The 24,442-nt window shown below is 35.7% G+C and overlaps 1 protein-coding gene across 5 annotated transcripts in view; it reads right to left on the bottom strand.

Moving 5' to 3' along the window:
- CDIN1 (CDAN1 interacting nuclease 1) overlaps positions 1-24,442 on the bottom strand; it is a 219,400-nt gene that overhangs the window by 143,007 nt on the left and 51,951 nt on the right. For all 5 annotated transcript variants that reach the window (XM_047737743.1, XM_047737744.1, XM_047737741.1 and 2 more), the window contains exons 4-5: positions 17,814-17,874; positions 14,423-14,495 (exon numbers count right to left, since the gene is read on the bottom strand). In XM_047737743.1, coding sequence (XP_047593699.1) covers positions 14,423-14,495; positions 17,814-17,874 — 134 coding nt within the window. The remainder of the gene's footprint in view (positions 1-14,422; positions 14,496-17,813; positions 17,875-24,442) is intronic.

Here is a 24,442-nt window from a genome sequence, read left to right as displayed (position 1 = left end):
CTACCATTAAGTGACAAAGTGATAAATACCCTCTGGATTGGTGAAAAGTTAGCCCCTTGGTAGTCGGAAATGGTACTAGACTCAAATATTTTATAAGGTAACTTAGAGTGTGCCACCATGCTTAACCGAATCCAAGACCCCCCATCACATTAATCAGATCCATTATTCTCCACCTTTAGATACACAGGTGTTCAGCATTTTCGTATCATTCTATTCTCCCTCAGCTCTTGACAATTTCATATTCTTTTTTTCTCTTTTAAAGATTTATTTTTTAGAGAGACGGTGCACTGGGAGGGGGAAGAGAGAAAGGAGAGGGGCAGAGGGACAGAGAAAATCCTCAAGCAGGCTCCCTGCTGAGGGCGGCACCTGACCTGGGGCTTGATCTCACGACCCCAAGATCATGAGCTGAGCTGAAATCAAGAGTCCGACGCTTAACCGACTAAGCCACCCAGGCAACCTACCATCTTCATATTCTGTATTATTTGCTTACTCATACATTTATGGTTGGCCTGCACAACTAGGAGAGAGGCCCCGAGAGGGCAGGAATTTTTGTCTATTTTTTGTTGGTTTTAGTGATGTCTCCCAAGGGAGAATGAATGAAAAGTAAATTCATATTGATACATAGCTGCCTCAAAATTGTAATGAAAATGTAGAAATATTCTAAAGGTCCAAAATTTCAAAACGTTTTTTTCTTTCAAATTAAATAAGAATAAGGGAGAAAAGGAAAGACACAGAGAGAAATAGAGCATCCAAGAGAAGCAGTACAGAAAAAAAAGTTTGTTTTACCCTCCCTGCTAAATAAAATCTAAGCAAAATCTTAAATTAATAAAATTTAACAACATTCCTTTTCTTCCTGTGCTAAAAGCAAGCTGACGTTTTGAATGTTTTAAAATTCTGTGTACTTTATTTTAAAGATTTTTTTATTTTTTTGCCAGAGAAAGAAAGAGAGAGCACAAGCAAGGAAAGCAGCAGGCAGAAGGAGAGGCAGCCTCTCCGCAGAGTTGAGTGCCTGATGCGGGGCTCGATCCCAGGACTTCGGGATCATGACCTGGGCTAAAGGCAGACGCTCAATGAGTGAGCCACCCAGGCGTCCCTGTGTACTTAATTTTAATGCCTGGAAAAAAAATACCAGTACTGCCAAAGTAGAACAAATTTTCATTAAACATTAAAATTCATAAAATGAAGAAGTATTTAAAACAGGTCACATAGTTATCCTTTAGGAGAAAGCAAGGATGATAACATCCTAAATTCCTCCTAGATTCAAACATGATTCCACTTTGCTTACATGACCACAAAGCATTATGCTGTCTTTAGAGGTGTCAAACTCTTCTGTTATAGGTACTAAAACTTTGGAATGAACAAATTAATACGTTTTCTGGGTCATATCTAAATTGAATATGCGTCTATGTGAGGAGTAGTAGAGCACAAGCCTCTTGAAGACAGATAACCTGACTTAGCCATTAGACCCACCTTTCCACAGAGCAGGGAGCACATGTTCTGAGAGAGATAGAGACAGAGAGAGAGGAGGGAGGGAGAGAGAAGGACACACATACAATATGTCAGAATGTCTTATAAGAAAATAAGGGAATTTTAAAAACAAAATCTGCCCCTTTGTCACCCCTGTTTGTCAACCCCATTTCCTCTAGCCTTCTGTACTGCTGCTAAAGGTACTGTTTCTTCCTTTCCAGTCACAAAGTCAGACAAGCAGCCCCAGACAAAGAACATCAGGAATGCCAGTGCTGACTCCAAGAATATGCAACAGACCAATGGTTTTGTGAACGGTGCAGCCTACTTTCCTCACCCCCAGAGACCATAAGCTCTCCCCTGCTGCCGGGAATCTAAATAGAAGCAACCAAATCTATAAAATATCAATGAAAGGAATGTTCTTAAGTCAGACTTTTCTTCACCAAATGTTTATCAATAGGTTGAAAACTCAACAGGAAGAGCTGAAATGGAAATGCAGGAAAACCAAGACTGAAACAAGAAATAATTTAAAAAATAAGCCTAATAAACAAGCCAGAGTATGTTCTGCCCACCCCATGCCTGGTAGACAAAGGTATTTACTGATTGGCCACCATTTTTGATAATTCCTGGAATGGAAGCGTGTCACTGAGTTTGGAAAAGAACCAAAATCAGGCCCAGGGTTTAGAGGAATTCACCTTTACTTTGATTTCTTCATTTCTGAAAGTATGGTCCTTAATAATCAAAACTAGTTGATTTGCAAAAACAAAACAAAACAAAATAAAAATGTTTTGTTAATAAATATAACAGATTTATGAGAATTTAGACCAGATTAAAAAAATTAATCTTTGACACTTACTATAGCATTGACAGGCCTCTTTTTATAAAGAAGAGTATGTAACCAAAGAGAATTTATCAGTTGGTTTGTAAAAAGGGCTTTACCTGGGACTGATGTAAAATAATTCAATTCAATAACAGGCAAGGATATGTGTCTGCTCAGATTATGGGTAACACGGTGGGGGGGAGTGGTTAAAAGATTAGAATGTGTGGCACACATTTAATTCCTAAATCTAAATAAAAGTTGTCCAGTGAGATTATAACCCAAAGTACAAAATAAATATCACAAGTCATATATGCATCTATAAGTAAGTGACTAAATAAATAAATAAATACAGGAGCCAAAACTTCCTTACAGAAGAATTCCAAATAATATATCTACATAATCCTATCTCTCCAGGAGGTGGAGTTAAATCTTCCTCTTCGCTTGAGTGCGGGCTAAATTTAGTGACTTTCATTCAAAGAACAGTTTGGAAAGGGGAAAACAGTAACTTAATAGTAGAGAAATCTGGCAGACATTACCTTAATCAAGAGATTGAGGTTAACATAACCAGGGATAAGTTATATTGCTATCATGTACTCCTTGATAGGATAGGATGATAAGGAGACTTCCCTCTGTGCTATTCTTTTCCAAATTCTAAAATCCCAACCTAATCATGAGGAAAATGTCAGACAAATCAAAACTGAGAAGCATTACACAGAATACCTAATTGATATTCCTCAAACTCATCATGGTCATCAGAAACAGGAAAAGACTGAGTAACTATCACACAACAGATGGGATGTAGGAAACAAAATGAAATACCATGAGGGTCCCGAACTAGATCCTGCACCAGCCAAAGGTTATCAATGAAAAAAGTGGTGCAATTCAAATAAAACCTGGAGTCTGGTTAATAGTAATGTACTGACGTGGGTTTCCTACTGGTAACCAATGTACACAGTGATGTATAATTTTAACATTAGTGACAATTAAAACAGAGTGACAGGTAGGGGGAAGACTCTACTATCTTGGCAACTTTGCTCTAAGTCTAAAAAATTTACATATTATATTATTATATATTATTACTTATTTATATTATATATTACACATAATATATTATATATTATTATATTTATATATTATATATCATTATATAAAAATTACAAATCTAAAAAAATCAATAAAAATTTTACTAAAAAAATGTTATAGCTTTTTAGTGAAATTGCCCCTAGATATGAGCTCACAAAAAATTTAACCCTTCTTGGGGCACCTGAATGGCTCAGTGGGTTAGAGCCTCTACCTCAGGCTCAGGTCATGATCCCAGGGTCCTGGGATAGAGCCCCACATTGAGATCTCTGCTCAGCAGCGAGCCTGCTTCCCCCCCAACCCCGGCCTGCCTCTCTGCCTACTTGTGATTTCTGTCTGTCAAATAAATAATAAATAATCTTAAAAAAAAAAAAAATTAACCCTTCCATTGCAATTAAAAACAACACCAAAATAAAACAAAAAACTCCTGTTGCTTTTGACAAAGTGTTGGCTAAAGAATTCCTGAAGTGTAAGACCTAGTTATGTAGAGGGAAAAAAGGGTTGTAAATTTCCACAGTACATATATACAGGTAGGCCAAACATGCTGTTGTTTTTACTACAAGAAAAAACACATTAAGTTAAAACAAATAAAGTAGTAAAAGAATTCAGGAAATTGAGTTCATCCTTCCATTCTATGGTGCTTCAAGAAGACCAAAATTAATTTCTCTCCACATAGAGCATCATAAATAGAATTCCAAGAGGTTTCAGAATCTCTGAGATTACCACAGAATTCAAATTTCAAGAGTACTGAAAGAAGACATATGTTTGCAGAACTATCAGAGTGTTGCTGCCTATTGCTGAAAAGTTCCTATCATCTAGAGTGCCTACGATGTGCCACGTACTATGTCAGGTGCTTTACAGAATCATCTTTAGTCCGTAAAACAGAAAAGGTGGATGTTATCTGATTTTGAAGATGAGCAAATTATGGCTGCCAGAGAAGCTACCTGAAGTGATAATAAAAGAGATCAAACTGGGATTCCAACTCTGCCAGAGGAAAAGCACATAGATTTTAACACATGAGATTTAAGCAGTAGGAAGATCAAGTCTTCTCACATTAAAAGAAGCTAAGCACTGGGGGGCAATATCTAAGCAATCCTGTTAACTCACAATCATTAAATAATGGAACGAAGGTGACTCTGAAATTTGAAGATTTAGGTCCCTTCCCTCCTCATTGCTTTTGTTTTTTCTTTTGTGCCTCCAGATGCATAAAGAGGGTGAGCAGAAGAACAAGTAGGTGTAGGTGGTCTGAGATCAAGCCCCGGTTCTTGCCCTTTCTAAGTGTATGGCAAGGCTGGTCATTTATCCTGAGCTTCTGTTTATCATTTATATAACCACAAAATAACATCTGCCCTATCTATGTCGAAGGGTTATTGTATGGGTCAAAGAAAACTTATCAAAACTTTTTTAAACAATAAGGTTCTATCCACGTGTTTCATGTGTTATCTACAAAATTCCTTAATATCCTCTCAATCCTAGAGTTGTAAATAAATGGCAGGTATATTATCAACAAAATTTATAATTCAAGTCAACTAATACATAGAGATATGAGACCAAGGGATGAACCAAGAGAAAAAGCCACAAATTATTCCTCTATTATTATATAAACTGCCTTCCTAGATCAAAAGACGAAAATGAGAAGCTGGACGTTAGGTGGCCTAGTGAAGAAGACAAATCATTTACCTACATACACAATTTAGTTTTAGCAAGAATAATTTGGTAATCCTCATTAAAATACAAAAGCTTGTTTGTATACAATGACATCATAGATCGACCAACCAGGATGCAAATGGTCAAAGCATGGGCCCTCGATGAAACAGAAGTTATTCGCCATCAACAAAGAAGATCTATACAAAATGCTGCATTTTATGTCCTTGCAAGGCAAAAGAAAGTAGCTCATGTTGTCTGTATATTTTTATCTGGTTAATGAATAAATACTATTCATATCTGCCAAGAATGTTGTTTATCAAGCTTCTCAAGCAAAGAGTTACTTATAAAATGAAGCAGGAAAAAAACCCTTACAATTATCTCATTCTTAAATATATTAGCATTCTCTCATGAATTAGGAGAAAGTGGAATTCCTAAATTCTCAAACCGTGACGTAATATTGGTTTTATTGATTCTCTGTACAATTTGTGGGAGTACCAAATCATTATTTTGACAGTTTTATCATAAGGTAATAGACTTCCTTTTAGATAATTGCAGTTACCACATTCAATTTCAACCTTCCATAGGATTTTTTCCTAGATACAGCTTTACTGTCAGTCCTAGATCACATTACTTTCTTTTTATAGCTATACACACAAAGCATTTTAGGCGTTACACCTAATTATGTCAGCACAATAACAATTTAAAAGCTCATCATTAAGAAGTAAAGGTTAAGCACTTATATGTTAAGACTCCTTTTTATAAAGACATATAGTGCTATATGACAAAAGTAAATGAATTACATAAGCACTTAAAAGTCTCTTTGAGAGCTACAAAAAAATAAGACTCTTTTTTGGATAAACTGGGAAATTTGAGGAGTTTGTAACCAAGCAATAACATTGGTGAACTGCAGTGCTGATTTATAAACTTTCTGGCTCAGGAAAATGATTTACCCACACAAGGTTCAGGACACAGAATTGGGTGGTGACAAAATAACTTTTTTCAAAGAGAGGAAGTTTAGTGTAATCATTAAGAGAATAGGTTCTGATATCCTCTTGTTTGTCCTGGGGCAAGTCTCCTAAAATCTTTGTTCCTTGGCTTCCTAATCTGAAAATGGAGATACTACTACTACTACTGCTCTCATAGGGCTGTTCTGAGGATTAAATGTCCAAGTGGTAGAGCTCTTAGAAAGTACTTGGCATATAGCATGCGCTATATGAATACCAGCTATCATTATTGCTTTCTTGAATTGCCTTAAGCAGCTAAAAACTTAATAAAGAGATAAGGAGCAAAACTGAAAGGTAATCTAAACCAGTGGATAGAGTGACAGACAATGAGAGGCAAGAAATGAGCTCTACTCATGGAATGTGGAAGTATGAGGTCTTCCAACTCTAGAAGAAAGGCAAATTTTAAGTTCAGAAGTTCTCTGCAGAAACAAGGAATTAGGCTGAAAGGAACTCCAAAGACTGAGGCCAAAACTGGATGCCAAGGCTTAATACTAAGTGGGAAATCGCAGCTCAGGATTCCGCATAGATCTACACAAGAGGCACAACACTCAGAAACATGGTTCTGACAAAATTGCAGTCTCCTGTTAGGTGTGTCTATCTGTGGGGGAGAAGGGACAAGCAATGGCAGGGATGGTGTCAGAGAGCAGACAGCAGAGGGGAGCAACCAAAGAGACGCTAGGCTTAGCGGCAATTCCACTAAGCTATTAACCCCCCAGAAAAATATAAGCCATGGTAATTTCTCAGTTTGGTGCATCTCATCATTTGGGGAGGAAAATATCTCTTGATTTCCATTCTGTAATTTCCATAATTATAAATATAATTCCTTCAGAAAATAATTTAGTGTCTTCACTAGACTCAGACAAAAATTCTGTTACCCCTAGTCAATTTACCTGATTCAAAAAAAAAAAAAAAAAGAATCTAGAGTAAGAAGTAGCTCCTTAATTAAAAGGGGCAACTATATAATATAATTTGGCATCCAAATTAACTACTTCTCTCAAGATACACAAAAGATGTTTCTAGTAAGTGACTGTGTTTCTAAAGACGAAAAACAAATCAACGTGGTTCTGCAATAAATATTCTGAAATGACCAGAAATGTCAATAATCAGTATCTCATATCAAGTTAGAAAATAAGAAATAGGGGCGCCTGGGTGGCTCAGTGGGTTAAGCCGCTGCCTTCGGCTCAGGTCATGATCTCAGGGTCCTGGGATCGAGTCCCACATCGGGCTCTCTGCTCAGCAAGAAGCCTGCTTCCCTCTCTCTCTCTCTCTCTGCCTGCCTCTCCGTCTACTTGTGATCTCTCTCTGTCAAATGAATAAAATAAAATCTTTAAAAAAAAAAAAAGAAAATAAGAAATATTGACCAACAAAGAGTTTTTTCTTATTTTTCGATCTTTGTAAATAAAAGCATTTTTTTTAAGTTCTAAGAAGATTTCACTTTATTGTAAATTCATTTTCCCTAAAAAGAAAAAAAAATCACATGAAGTCAGGACTATACCAGAAAATTTTACCTATTATAAGCACCATACATGTATGAACCACTTTTTTAAAGTTTTTTTTTTTTTTTAAATTCTGGTAAAATATACATAACATAAAATTTATCATTTTAACCATTTTTAAGTGTACCGTTCAGTAACAATAAGTACACACATGTGGTTGTGCTACCATCACTGCCATCTGTTTCCAGAACTTTTTTATATTCCTGAGCTGACATTCATACCCATTAAATAGTAACTCCCCAACCCCTACTCCTTCTGGGCCTGGCAACCACCATTTTACCTTGTGTTGCAATGAATTTGCCTACTTGAAGCACCTCATGTAAATGGAATCATACAATATTTTCCTTTAGTGTCTGACTTTTTTCATTTAGCATAATGTCTTCAAGGCTATATGAACCAATTTTTACTTCTTGACTCTTCCCGAAGTCCCAGTGAGGGTGGTGGGGATTATTTCTGTCCAAATCAAGCAACAACGTGTCACCAGTCCTTGATTACTCTTATCTTTTAGATCGTGAGGCAACTCTGTAATCCCTTTTGTCCTAACCCAACTACCCTCTCACCATCATCCCCACCTTCCCCTAACAGCTTGTTCACTGATTAAGTTTGCTTTTTGTACTTTAAAGTTTTCCTTACAAGCTGTTGAGAAAAATATAAAGGGAGGAAGAACTTCAGTATTATATCAACATTAACAGTCAAGGTAGATTATTTTTAATTTCAAGTAACCATCCTCTGCTTATACCCACAATCATGGACAACATTGAGCTCATTAAATGCCCCTGACTACATTGTATATAAAGCATAGTTGGAATCTAATTTCCAATTCTGAGCTTCTTGAATGACAAAAGCTTTCAGTGTAATTGTTATCATTAATATTTATCATGCAATGAATATGCTTCTATACTCCTTTTTCAAACTAGTGAAAATAAGTCATTTTTCTCATTCTATCAGTTGCAAAAAACAAGTCTAGAAGCAGACGGATGAAAATGCCTACCCACTGATACAATTCTTATCAACAAACACTGAGGGTCCAAAATAAGCTCAAATTCCTACCCCTGTAATTTTACCTGAACCATCCACAATAAGCTTCAAAGTATAGAACAGAATATAGTAGAGTTTTCAAGAAATGGAAAACATCATATGGTGTTGAAGCTTGAAAAGTCTTTTAATTAAGACTTTAAAAAAATGTTTGAAATTATATAAGAGGCTGAAAGGAACATACTGCAATATGTAAAGAAATTATACTTCCCATTAAATAAATGTATAATCAATAAACAAGAGGTTTGCAAAGAGGAGGAAGCAGTCCCCTCTAAGTTAGAGAAGCTCCATGCATTCACTTTTCTCAATGAGGCATGTATTTCTAGAATATGAATTAATTCCTTATATTCATTTTACCATCATTTAGGGAACAGAAAAATTTAAGGTGCCACACAAATGGATAGTCAATCGTTAATTATTTTAAGGATCAAGTAGTAAGTTGAATACTTATGAATCAAATAAGGAGTCACATACAGAGTGGGGACTGCCACCTCCTATTCAAAGTATCTTGGAAAAAAAAAAAACATTGCATTTACAGATGATGCAAATTTACACTATGTTCTTGAGAAGGAACCCTAAATTTCCAGCTTCACAGAAACATTCTGTAAGATGTGTTCTGGTACCTGCATTTAAGTAGCCCAAAGTGAATTAAATTTTTTTACCTTTCCCAATTCAAAGCAACCCTTATTTCTTTCACTTACTCATCAACAGTGTCCAGTATGTTGCCATGCCTATAGACTATATCTCCTCTTTTACTTCCAGTGCAAACCCTAGTTCAGACCTGTTTTAAACTTTCTAAAAATAATTAATAGCTTATTAATTTTTCTCTCTCACTACATCCAGTTCACTTCGATCCATTCTTTATAGTGTTGCCATGTTTTCTTCAACCTTGATTTTTAACTGCCATTGCAACACATAGTTCTGTGTCTCAATTCATTATAGAGCGTATCATAAATTACTTCTAACTACCACTAAATAAATCTAAAAGTGATTTTAAGTTTATAAAATTTATTCATTTATTTATTTATTTGAGAGAGAGAGAATGAGAGAGAGAGAGAGAACATGAGAGGGGCAAGGTCAGAGGGAGAAGCAGGCTCCCAACTGAACAGGGAGCCCTATGTGGGACTTGATCCTGGGACTCCAGGATGATGACCTGAGCTGAAGGCAGTCATTTAACCAATTTAGCCACCCAGGTGCCCCTGAAAAGTGCTTTTTTTTAAATAAATGAAAGTTGACTTGGATATTTAGTATTACTATTCAATTGTTTTCCAATACTCTTTCTTGAGTGGAAGAGTGAGGGGAATTACAGAAAAGTGCTAGGAATTATGGAGAATTCTGATTACTGCTAGGTAAATGATATCCTTTGCATCTGTCTTATTGAAAAGCACTACCATTAAAAAAAAAAAAAAAGCTCTGATCATGTCATTCTGCCATTTAGAACCATCGATAGTTTCCCACTGCCTGCTAATTCAATACAAATAGCCACACCTGGAATTCAGTATCTTTATTATCTAATCCTAACTGAATCTGGCCAACTTTAATTCCTACCATGAATCTATATATGAGCTTTTTAGTTGGCAACTCTGGACTGTCCTTAAGCAGCTCTTACACTTTTTCATTTCCATCCTTGGTTCACACAGTTCTCTGTCTTAAATGGCCTTCCCCCTGCAGCCATACTCCTCCAGCCCATGAAACTTCCACTAATTCTATAAACCAAAAGGTACTGACTCCTTCCAGTCTGTATGACCTCTAAAAGCACATATGGAAAGATAATTATTATGTATGTGCCTCACACATCCCACTAAGTTATGAGTTCTCTGATGGAAAAGTTGTGAATTTTATTCCTTTTCCCAACTACCACAGTACTTGGTGCTCAGGATACAGACAACACTAACATAGGTCTTGATGAACTGCAGAAGAATAGAACACATGAATTCCAAAGGAATCAATGTTCCAGAATTGTTAGTAAGGGACTACTCTAAGTCTAATCATATCCAATAGCATGTCACTAAGAACTGGGACACTCAACTCATTTATCATTCATTCACTCACATGTTTCATATTCGAGACTAATTGGGGAGTAGAATATGTGCTAACATTGGGGAGCATAATACAACAACAACAACAACAACAACAAAGGTAAGGTCTTTAGCCTTCTTATAAAAGTTAAGATGAGAAGGTGAGATCCCAGGGGTAGATTTTAAAACATGGATTTAAAATTCAGGCTTTCTTAACAGGCCAGCCTGTAACTGGTCAATTATACTCTTCATTGGTGCAATTAGAAAACATGACAAAAACGGGAAAAAATGCATTTTGATACTTTGTTCAAAATGTAAGGGCTTTCACTTTTAAGAAAATAGACCCAAATGTAATTTACCTGTTACTTATTATTAATTAAAATGCTGTTGGTAATATCCTACGATAAGAAGAAAGACTGCTGAGTGGGGTAGGGTTCAATCACTAGAACTGACGGCACGATAGTAAAGTGCTCTTCTTCTCATCTCCTGTTTTTGCCCAGGTCTGTAACGTGACATAAAAACCTGCAGTCCTATTCTGACAGCATTTTCCCAACAATTAATCTAACTGGTACTGTACTCACTACAACGTAGTAGATGAAGCTTGATGAACAACCAGAGGACTTGAATTCGAGCACCGCCATTCACCTCTACGCCCTTCACCACCACTTGGCATTTATAATTTCTTACAGTCTGTTTCCTAACCTGTGAACTGGCCTTTTATGCCTCACCTACCTTGCTGGGTTACTCTGAGGCCACAGAAAACCATGAAAATGTTACCTATTCTCCCTCAGAACAACTTCATACCCTATTTGGATTTCACGAGGAAAAGAAAATGGTGCAATGTGAGTAAACTTCCCTATACTGTCTAATTAGGGAGGAAGAACGGTGACACAGTTCAATTGAACAGATTTAATTTGGAATCTGGGCTCTGGGGCCAGCTTTATGTAATAACAATTAGGACCATGGCCAAGTCACTTACCTTCTCTGAAACTCAGTCTCTACACCTATGCTATCAGTATGTTAGTTTTGTTGTAAAGGTAAGCAACAGTGCGACACAAAAGTATTCTAAAGGACTGTAAAACATTATTTAACCAGGGGCAACAGAAAAGTGAGTACAACAAAACTGTTTTCAAAGTGCCATTTAGGATTCTTTCTAACTACTGAGACACTGGGCAGAATGTACATAACACACTCTAAAAATTATCCCACAAAAACCCAACAGTGCTCCTTAAAAGTAGTTATTATTAAAGTATATATTACTGAAATCACATTTTATGTGCCCCATGTTGTTAGTTACACCTTTTTATAGAAAGAAAAACAATTTAAAACTGAGCATTGATCTAGTGAAAGTAATGGTACATACACAGTACTCTCCACCCCCAAAGGAATAGGATTTTTCCCCCCATTTCTAATTTTAAAAGGAAAAAATTAAAAATACAAACCAAGACTGACTGAGACTTGCAGCTCATTAAAGCTGAGGTGATTTCCCCCATATAGAATTCTATTGATCTCCATAGTCCACACTAGACAAAAAGTGTGGTCAGGGAGGGGGATGATGGATGCCTCTGCCAATAGCACTGAACAAACCTGTTAGCTAATTGCTACCAAAGACAATTATCCCCGCATTGTTTCATAATGGAAACACATTACAAAACTCTAATATACACACAGGGAAATTTGATGATTTGACTGCGGAGCCATGTGCATTGAATTTCATTGCCAAAGGCCAGCCAGGTCGCTGCTGTGAAGGGGAAGAAAGTGTCAGAATATAAGCCACAGTATTTTAAAGCTCTTTACTTCAAGAGGGGGAAAGGGGGAAGAAAGAAAGGAGGAGGGATGAGAAAGACAAAGAAAAGAAAGGAAACAACCCAGCATCATCCTTCAACTGAATGAAGTTCTACAGTCTAGCAATAATTTTAACATTTTTCTGTTATTTTTAAGATGATAAACCTCTAACAATGGTTTGTCATATAATCATAGGAAGATTTCTAAAATCATTTTCTAGCCAGAAGAGAATTTCAAAGCTTTCTGACAGGCAGGCAGCCCACTGGCAAGTACAGAGTTAAAGAGGTGGATTCACAATAGCCTGGTATGATGATTAAAAATAACATCAAATATCTGTCATGATTTTACTTAAAGGAAAAAAAAAATTCTGACTCTGTAACAACTCACAATAAAACAGCCATTAACCCAAACAATTAGAAAAGAAAAAGCCTCCAAATACAGTTATTTGATTATACATAATCATAGTGTAATTCAAGCATACAATATTTACATTTGCCTCCTTTCCAAGAAGCCACATTCTTAAAATACCCTTTCCTTGCTATGTTTCTAAATATGCTCATGTCCTTCTCCAGTGTATTCATGCAAGACATTTAATCCTAGCATTGGAATTATAGGAATTCTGATACACAGTATACATCAAAATTATATTCAGTACTATTTAACTCCCCCATATAAAATGGTACAAAATAAAAAGAAAAATGTACTGAAGATGTGCCAGTGTTATAAAGATAAATTAACGGCTACAAAATTTATGATCAGCCTATTAACTTCATAATTCACAAGTCAATGAATTCTGTTTTAGTGTGTTTGACGCTGCTCTGTAGAGGCCAGTCTACCTGCTCAGACTGTGCCGACTACTATTTTGACAAGACCTGGATAGCAGTAGGTCCAAAGCAATCAGAAGGTTGACTTTGACAAATGGCGGCACTGCGGCGAAGTTGAAAATAACACACATCCACTTTAATCTCTTTCTTGATTAAATCGAAACCATACCATTCTGACATCATGTGATTTGCTCATGAAGCATCACTGCAGGTTACTTTAGAGGCTACATCTATTGAAATGATATTGAATTTTTAGGGGAAGTACTTAATTCATTCAAATGAAACCTTCACGAGGTAACTGGGCCACCAGTCACTGATAACTGCAGATTCAAAGAAAATCAAAGGAGAAATCCCTGACAAAGAGTAAAAAAATAAAAATCCAACATGTACTACGGAATGATATTTTAGTAGGTATTATCTTCTACTTTCAAAGGGGGAAGATCATATGCATAAGCATATTCCAAAGCTTTTTACCTATTCTACCACAGCTAAGCTCCAAAGGTAAACATTACACTAGGTAATAAAAATGCAGAAGATGAAATTGTCTTTTTTACATGAGACTAGGCAAATATTTATGGGGCAGTTGACAAACTCCTGCCTAGTAAAAGAGCCAGCACTGAGAGCAATTATCCTGATATTCATGACTCACTTTGAATATCACATTGAATATTACTCATAAATCTTTTACGAGCACATCCCCAGAGCTCACTTAACAGCCGGTTTTAATCATGCAGTTGACACAGAGAAAATAACAAAATGTATTTTTTCAGTGGCAAATTAATTTAGGCTTGAACCTCCTCCTGTAGCTCTATTCTTTCCTTTTTTTATTTTTTATTTTCTTGTACGAAGACCAGTGAAACTCACGTTTGCATTTGGAAGTAGTATTTCTCCAGTCTGAATTAAAATAAAAAGGATGAATGTTTCTTCTAGAGCCAGTTCCTGACAGTGGTTTTTTAAATGATGTATCTTGTTCTATATATGAAAGATGAATCAATTGAGTTTGATACACATTGTCTATTTTGCTGAATGAAGGGGTGAATGTAGAATTTAGACAAAGAAGAAAGCATTATTCTGAAGACTAAAGTTGTGGGTGGTCCTTTATATTGCATTTAATTGTCATTAACCGTTCATGATAGCTGTTTTGGAATCTGGCTCTCATTAAGTGACTTGAAATGCTGTGTAAATTATTTTTAAATTGGGGGAAGGGAGGAAAAGAGTACCATTAGAAAAAAGAAAAAAGGTAACTCACGTGGAGTTTCCTCATGCTCTTGTAGAAACCTCTCCAGTATAATCCGAGCCATTAATGAGGGTGCATAGTCCACCTTTATGAAACAGAAATAGAAAATTAAAACTGTCAAGTTGTGCAATGAGTTGATATTCCAATATTTTGTCAACACTGAAGATTAAGTTGATTTTAATCAACCACAGCAAGCATCATTCATTAAAATCTTTCCTACTCTTGGTGGCTTCCATCATAATAAAATTATAGCAAGTATGATCTGTGCTGGTGAAAAAATAAGTGGGCCAAATTTATTGCATATAATACTGGAGCAAAAGGATGGAACAACTTGGAAATGTATTCATCTAAAACAGTGAAAGGGACTTCTCTCAACTCTCCCCAGTTTTTTCCACCAGTAGGCCAATATTACTTAGCATTCTAACCATTCTTCGTTCTTTCAACTGTCTATATTTACATTGTTTTGAATTTAAAAAAAACAAAAACCCTTCTGTTAGTGGTTACTTCCAGAAACTGCCTTAAATTTCCTTAGCCATTAAAAATACAGATTTTACTGATTTTAGTTTATTTTATCCTTAAAGCCTGAACCCAAGTTTTGGTATAAGTTCCTTACATATCAAATACCTTGTTTACTATCTTGTTTGATACTGTAGAGACATTAATAATAAAAAACAACAATAATAATCCCTGTAAGAGCTCCATCCTTAGGCTTATCTGAAATGTTACCTATCAATTTAGTTAATACAGAACCCAAAGAAGTAACTTTCTTCCAAAGGATCAAACAGAAAACAGGAATACTCAAGCCAATGGTCATTTTAATTAATTAAAAATATATCTACTCTTTTGGAAACATACTGTTTTCTTTTTGGTTGTCAGATCTTTTATTAACCATGGATTTCATTTCCCCAGAAAATAGGTGTGTGTTTTTCAAGAGCATTAATGTTCCCCTAAAATAAGTCTTTTTATCTTAGGTGTAAGATAGCAAATGTTCCTCATATATTATCACCATGAATTTTTTTTGACAGGTTTTCAAGTCCTGTCTTCATACCAAAATTTTATCTTGATTTAGTAACTAGACAAAAAGGCTGGCTTCATTTGTATGAACAGTTTTTTTCAAATATGTATGTACTTGGATGCCCTTAAATTCCCCAAGTAGAAAGAAATGCTTTCCACGAAGCTGCTTATTCCTAGTAACCCACATCAGAGCTGACACATGAAAAATGGTGAAATTACTGAAGGTAGTCCAGCCTGAATAAGGACTACCTTATTAGTTCAGGTACTTGCATCTCCCTAATTTTCATATTAATCATGTGTCCATCTTTCTCTGAAATAGGGCCATCATGCTTCATGTCAGAATTTAGCATGTAAGTAAAATTCATAGTGCTTCAAATCTCACTTGAAAATATTTGTGTGGAGAGAACAGAATGACTGATCTTATTATTATTAACAAAATGAGATTTCCTAAAATGTTCATTTTTAGTCTTGATATAGGAAAATTAGTATTAAGATATCTCTAAAAGCACTGATGACCGTATCTAGTCTCTGGCCCCCAAATCAACAATACAGTGTTCTTGTTTAAGAGCGCTACTGTGCACTGTAACATACCAATGTTATATATTTCTCATCAATTTTTACAGTTTCCACTGATTAAATATATATTGACTCATAAAGCATTACCATCACATCAACTGTCACCAGATGCAAGCATATGTCATTTAGGTATTAACTATCATATAAAAATGGCAGCCTGGTTGTTTAGAAACCATAATCTGGTACCAGTCATTCCCAAATTTCCCTGATGCATTTGCAGTCGCTCAGAAAGTACTATTACCTCTATGATAATCTGAAGCCAAAGGACAGAAAATATCTTCAATATCTCTTTGTTTTTTTTTAGTTAAGTATTCTATACATTCATAATAAATAACAGGTTTACTGACATAGGAGAAAATGTGTTAGTGGCTTAAAATATTCCATAGTACCAGAAGGTGGACCATGAAGGCAGCTAAATAAACTAAGCTCTACAGAACCACCCATTAAAAATTCAAATGACTATAAATTGCTACTACGTAAAACTTATGTCATTAATATCATTGTCTGTAAAAATGAGTACCATATTTGCACCACATTATTTCCAGATGCTGTTAGCTCCCTCCTTTATTTTTTTTTTTTTTCATAAAGGACAATCACTAAATTCCTAGTTACAGCATACTAACCTCAAGTTGTTAACAGAATCAACTCATAACAAACAGGTCTGAAGACATTTAAAAACCACCTTGCTTTAGAAGTAGAAAAAAGCTGAATACGTGTTTTGCTAGGAGGAGACGTGCATTTTATATGTTAACTATCCTATCAGATGGTGTAGACACTGCCTAGACTATTAAAACCTTCTAGTAACTGATAGGTAATTGCTCATTTGCTGACTGTAGTGGTGCACAGCAGACAGAAGCTGTGAGAGAAACCATCCTTCCTTGCTAATGTAACATGTAGAACTTGCTGCTACCACAACACTTAATGCTCACAGTACTGAGTCATCTTTAATGCAAACACACATTTTCTGCCTTGCTTCTATGTTTTCCATTACAATGCAACATGAAAACAGTGTACATTGCATTCCATCCCTGTGAGGTTTGCATAAGCAGTTCCAAGTTAGACTAAATATTGTATTGCTCTTATTACAGTGGATAAATATTTCAAAGTTTAGGAATTAAATATTTTATTTTTCAGTATGCTCTCCGCCACTATTATGAACTTTTTACAGCTTCTTCATTCATGGGAAATCTTTAGGGTTTCCTTTTTTTAAATGTAAAACTATTATTTGTTTCCCCAAACAGAGGCAGATCAGAGTTAACAAATTAAGTTCAATAAATCACTTTATACTTGGCGGTAGTAAGAACAGCATGTTTTTTCATATAAAGAGACTTTTCTACAAGGCACGTATCTTTTACATTAATAAAAGTTTGCTAACAAAAAAATAAATCAAGTAAACATTACATTTTTAAGTTCACAATTTTTCTCTTCATTTTTATAGTAGTTAGAATAGGTTTTCTTGGCATGCACCTCCTTATTTAACACAGGTATTTCTGACACTAAATTAAGACAACATATCCAAAGATGGGCATGTCCTGAGCTGTTTGGCTGAAATTTCCCACAAAATAAGAAACCAAGAAGCTGTTTATACATTTGCTTTAAAAGAAGTAGACTAATTATGTTAACTGATTTATTAGTATATGAAGTTCTTTGTCCAATTATTAAAACTACAAAGAGACCAGGGAACAATTTAAATGTCTAATGTACCTCAAAACCTCTTTCTTTAAGGTTAATTGTAATTCCAAGCAAAGCGACTCTAGATAGGCCCCTTAGGTTTTATATGCAGGTTTAAATAAAATAATAACAATAACATTACCTCATTGGCCAGCTCCAGGAGCACTGGGGCTGCTCCATTTCTCCCCACTCCATTCAGGTACCTAGACAGACAAAGCCAAGTGGTAATGCAGTGACAAGAAAAGGCCAGCATAGACTTGTCAGCATCCCTTATGTGTACACGTTTCTCCTGGGCAAATGCCACACTCAACTCTAGTTAAAGTATGCTACTGTCATAGGAAAGCATAGAAGGGAAAAGGAAAACAAAAACAACTTACCTCAAAACCACTGAAAACTTACTAACTGAAGTTGGGGGCGTGAGGTCTAAGCACGTTGGGCCCCCTTCCCTTCTGTGAAGATGGAAGTTATTTTTGAAAAGAACTAGCCCTATCACCTGGCTTTATACCAAACCACCTTAAGCAAAGGAAATAAGTTTATTCTTATGGTTTGAAAAAAGCATCCATTGGTTGACACCTTATTAAGAAACAAATGGAGCAGACTTGTCATCGGTGGGTCAGTGTCAGGCAGTACAAGCCATCATTTTATCTGCCCTGGATTTCAAGCATAACCTCCATCCCTCCTTCTACCCTAACCCAGCTATAAACAAAACAAAACAAAACAAAACAACAAAAAAACTCCCCAAATCCATCTCAGACATGGAAACTAGAGTGATCTTTTTTTTAAGCAAAAATTTGAATGGGCCATTCTCCTCAAAACATTTCAGAGCCCCAAGTCAAATTTCAAGGTTCAATTATAACCACTTAATACCTCTTATAAACTTCTTCATAATCTGGTTCCCACCTACTGTCCTTGCCCAGTCTCATCTGTCATCACTGTTTTGCACTCCAACCTTCACCTAAAGAACTCATGATTTGGATTACATATAACTTTCTTCAATCCACCACGAGCCAGGAGTTAAGTTAGGTGTCCCAAGGTGCAATTGATGAACACCTTGTAAGTATCTCTCCGTCACTTAATACAGCAGCATATTGCTTCTGCCTAATTACTTGTCCACCTCAAACCCATTTCCCAGGGCAGGGTTGAAAGCCTGATGAGGGTAGAGGAATTGTATTTTATTCAACTAATTATGTCTAAAACAGTTCTGGCTTATAATAGCTGATTGTATTATACATATATTTTTTCTTTAATAAATGACTGATTTAATAACTTTTAAAAGCCATACTGGACAAGAAAAATACATTCGATATGGATGTTTTCTCTATAATATGCTGTTTGAATGAATAAATTAACAATATCTGTTTTGATAGTAAAAATCAAAGTCAACAGATGAGGTCTTCCATGTAACTACCACAAGCAGATACTAAAATATATTCTTTCACAAGTATGTTTATGGAGATGTATGATTTTTCCTATAAACAAAGTGGAGTAAATGTAAATTTACTCAAGGTAGGAAGTCTCAGGATCATTATAACTTCAAAGTAATTCTAACAAATTCATTTACCATGTATTGGGGACTTCCTTAAAAAAACTATTTAAGAATCTAATTGAGAAATAAGCACTCTCAGAAGAAAAGAAAAAAAAAAAAGGCAAGTATGGTTTAGAGAAAGGTCCCTGGGAACCAGCTTAGCTCAGAACCTCACATCAGCTCATAACATTTCCACTGTGCTGACAGGGCTGCTCCAGAAACAGCCAATCCGTTTGGCCAAGTCTCACCAACTAATGCTGTGTTCAAATCCACCAAACATGCACGTTCATTAAGGGTTCAGGCTCTGGGTCAGATTAGCTAAGCCTATACTGATATTAGGGTATCTTTGCAGTTTCCTACTTAACATTCACTTATCCCACAATATTTCTGAGAGCTAACTTGTATTGGGCCTATTCCAGATTCTGAAGGAGCAGCAGAGAACAAAACTTCCATGGTTCTTGCCATCACAGAGGTGAGACTGCAGTGGAGAGACAAACAATGAAAACACAGAAATACCTACATAATATAATGACATATTCTATGATAAAATGGAAGCTTAGATGGGTGGGTGCGGAAGCCATCTCTAAGGAAGTGACACATGGGTCGAGGCCCGTAAGAAGGCAAGAGGGGAGCCATGGGAGGATGAACATTCCCAGCGAGAGAACGATAAGCACAAATGTCAGGAATGTGTCCGGGGTGTCTGAGGACCAGGAAAGGCTCTAGTGTGACCAAAGCAAAGCTTTGAAAGCTGGTTGGAAATAATGAAAAAGAATAGTTAGACCATAGACTGCTACCTATGCCAGAGAACTGTCGTTTGGACTCAAAACTCCATAGTTTCATGTAAATGTCGCATTAACCATTAACCAATGGTATGTCTCTATTAAGTTTATAAAGAACAGGAGATGGTCAAACAATAACCCTCTATATCTACACAGAAACATGTTTGTACTTAATACAGTGGAAATTCCTAATTATGAGCTTGTTAAAAGCTGCTAGTTGTCAAGAAACAAGACCCCAGGGTATGGATGAAATCTGTCTGGGCTCTCTTAGCTGGTGAACAGTAAAGCTCTGAAATGGAACCCCATCTCCCAAGGTCGACCGAGGAGCCTTCAAATGCTGAAAAGGGTAGACCTGCTTCTAAACATATTTATTCTCCAATTTGTTTCCTAACTATATTCTGTAACACTTCAGAAGTGCTGGGGAAAACAAATTAAATGAAAATTAATTTAAAGTTGTAAGTTTTCCTTTCTAGGAACTTTAACTATCTTCTATACCAAGTGATGCATCAGTTTTATTCCAATTTTTAGATAGGCAATCAAAGGAGCATACTAATTACAGAAAACATTCAGTAAGACACGATCAGAAATTCCTAATGCTACCCTTCTCTGCATTCTCAAAACACCTTGTACAAACTTGCAGTGTAGACTTTCCATACATTTACAATGGCTTGTTTCTCTCTCCAGTTGGCCTGGAAGCTCCTTGGGAGAGGACTACACAAATGAATGCTGAACCCACATCCAACAGATCCTCAGCAAAGATCTGAATTACAACTGATATATAAAGATGTGATAATGGATACTACATTATGGTGACCAGGGCCATCTTCCCAATACCTATTTGTATATTAAAACATGTATATATAAAAAGAAGTTATATGCCATCCTCTAAGCCTTGCTATAGGAGGACTAAGAAATGTTATCTTGTGGGTGAAACCATCCTTAAAAAATCTTCATGGAAAGTCTGTTTTATGTTTTTTTGAGTGTGAAAGATTTATTAGCATCTAAGATTAAAACATGTACTGATTTGAAATAATTTTAAAGGTTTTATTTACTTGAGAGAAAGAGAGAGAGGGCACACACATAAGCATTAGGAGAGGCAGAGGGAGAAGAGACTCCTCACTGAGCAGGGAGTCTTACTGGGGGCTAATCCCAGGATCCTGATTCATGACCTGAGCTGAAGGCAGATGCTTAACCGACTGAGCCACCCAGGCATCCCTGGTTTAAAATACTAAAGGCAAACTTATTTGATGTTTATTATTTTCATAATAATTATAATGGTAGAACTTAAAAAACCTATCAAAATTCTATTCTAAGCTTACAGCTGAATACCACCTTTCTTGATTCTACCTTTAAAACTTCTGGAGCCCATCTCCATGTATGCAGCTGTTTCTCCCACTAAAATAGAGCAGTTGAGGGCAGGTACCATGTCTTATTCAATTTGTATGCTTGATTCCTAGTTTGGTAGATGGGACACAGTGTGTGCAAAGTAAGTTGTGCTAATTAAACAAAGTAGTGGTTCGAATTTTCAGAAACTATTTTTTTCATGTAATGTCAATAACATATTTGAGCTAGCCTTTTTTCCATGTGACCCAATTGATCTGATTCTCTAAAGCTAATAAAGCTGGCCCTCAAACAGTGTGTGTTGGAAGAAGGTAAAATATGGGAGACACCATTTCTAAACTTTGCTGTTGATGGGGATTTGCAAATCTGACCACCAGTGAATGTGTCTGTGTGTGCACACCTGCCCCTATGCAACAGTCTGGTTGGACCTAAATAAATTTTACCAGGTATGTTTCCTGTTTGGAAATAAAATGCCATTAATAAGGGGGGAAAGAAAAGAGTTGTTTTCAAAATAAACACCAAACTATCTGTACAACATGGAGAGGTGAGGAAATTTCCTCAATAATTCAAAAGCTTGAGAAAACATTTTCAGCTGATATTGGGATACTTTGAACTTTCAGTTAACCACAATGGAATCATACTGTGGACTGTATGGTTTATAAATACAGACTTCAAATTCTGAATTGAGATAATCTCAACAATATCAAGAATGCAGAGACGCAGGAATTCCCTGACAGTGTTAGGGAGAAACCATCACACCCTTTCTAGACAGTGATTTGGCAACATATAATAAAATCTTTATTTTATTTTTTTTTTAAATCTTTAAATGCTCATTATTTGTACCAGTAATTATATACACAGAAATCTTAAAAAAAACTAATCCAATATGCAAATACTTATGTACCAAACTGTTTATCACAGTATTATTTTTATATTACAACATTGGAAACATACATGTTCAACAGAGTTATAATTCAGTGGGGGTACTTTCATATGATGAAATAATGCAATCAATAAAATGTTTATAAAAAGCTTTCTACAAAGTGATATTATGTCATACACATTTTTCCAAGTATAAAATTCAGGATTCAAAATGGTATATATAGTATGACCTCATCTATATAAAAATGGATTGAAAAAGAACTAGAATGAAAAATACAACAGTGGTTATCTCTGGTTGCCACAATTATGGGTGCTCATTCATTCCTTTCTATACCATCACAAGTGTGCTTAATTTCTACAATATACAAGCATTACTTTTATAAAAGAAAAAGAATTGAAGAAAGTATTAATACTGTCAAACTGCTTAAATATATTTTGATGTAATGCAATTTGCTTTTATTATTATCAGCTGGAAAAGAAAACTCTCTTAAGGCCAATTTACCTTAGAGAATACAGGGACATTAAACCAGCACGTTTACAAGAGGCTGTGTGGTCAATCCATCTGCAAGGTAACAACGTAACCCATCTCCAGGCACAGAGTGCAGGGCAGAAAGCCAGGGAGTAGAATGGTCAAGTGAGAAACTGGTGAGACTTGCTTTCCTATTAGTCTGTCCATTACAACAGCCTAACTTCACATTTTTGCTTCAAAATGTTGTGACTCCTTGAAACAATTTAGATTCTCACATTTAAATAAATGTATAAGTATATATAAATACATGTGTATATATTTCTGTATTCTCATTATTGCTCACCCGAATGCTTATCAAAAAGTAATCAAATTTACAGGAAAAAATTTTATTTTGGCTTGACCCGCTCAGATAATCCAATATAGTATGTTTATACCTCAGTAATTAAGTATATTTTTAAATGAAACTAAATTTTAAAAAGCAACACGGAGAGGTCACAGAAACCATCTAATTAAAATAGCCTTTAAGCAACAGTGAAAATGACAGTCAGGGGGTAGCTCCATGGTCCGTAAGTAGATCTCCAAATTTCTCGGAAAGGCTCTATTTTCCACTGCTTATGTTACCAAGGTTTTAAAGACTGGACATAGAACCAAACTTTTATATGATGGCCTAACACGATCATTTTTACAATCAAAAATGTACTTTTTGACATATAAGTAATTTTTTAGTCTTTCCTTGGAGGGTCTGGATTCCAAAGCTATTGTAGACTTCATAACACTTTGTGAGCCATTCTTCGTTTTTCATGAATGATTTAGGTATAACTTTCATTCAATTGTTAATGTCACTGAGGATGACTGTAATTTTTGAAAAAAATCAATTCAAATTCTACAAGGACTTGTTTGCAGGGGAATTCTCCTAGACACAAAAGTGTGTGTGCATATGCGGTGTCTGTATTCCTAATAGACGCTACTACTGAAAACTGAAAGCATCTCTTATCATACATGGCACAGTGTATAATTTTTTAAAAGGCTAACTTCAATAACTTTTCTTTTCAGTAAACACTTCTCAATTCTTAAAAATGACTTGATAGAAACATCATACCAATACTTATTCTAGATACTCATTTCATTCATAAAACTTTCGTGCATAAAAATCCTTCATCTAAAATCAGTGGTGTCACTCTCACCACAGAAACGTTGATCTGTCAATCTTAGGTGTAATAACATAAGAGCATATTTCAGACAGTTTTCCTTTCCAATATGTCCTTGAAATATTTAAGAAACCAACCAACAATTCTAATGCAAACCATTACCATTTACAGTTAATAAATTATTCAGTCATATTACAAAGACAACAACATTTTTAGAACTTTTGTAAGAGAGCGACTTTAAATATTCTGTTTTAGAAGAGAGGTTGAAAACTATTTATAATAAATTAGGCTGAAATTAATATATCCCCTGGACACTACATTGTTGATTTAATACCCAGATTGTCTTTTTAAATACAAAACGCCAGGATGCCTAGATGGCTCAGTCAGGTAAGCATCTGGCTTCGACTCAGGTCATGATCCCACAGTCCTGGGATGGAGTCCCACATTGGGCTCCCTGTTCAGCAGGGAGTCTGCTTCTTCCTCTGTCCCTCCCCCAACTCAAGGGTGCCCTCTCTCTCTCTCTCCCCCACACACAAATAAATAAATAAGTTAATTAAATATTTGGGAAAAAAACCCACCACTATATATTTTAAAAAAATACAAAACTCCATTTAAAATGTGACAGTC

This window comes from Lutra lutra, chromosome 7 (assembly GCF_902655055.1).
Source record: "Lutra lutra chromosome 7, mLutLut1.2, whole genome shotgun sequence".
Classification (NCBI taxonomy): Eukaryota; Metazoa; Chordata; class Mammalia; order Carnivora; family Mustelidae; genus Lutra; species Lutra lutra.
The sequence above is the reverse complement of the archived record's forward strand: the minus strand, read 5'-3'. Positions and strand labels throughout refer to the sequence as shown.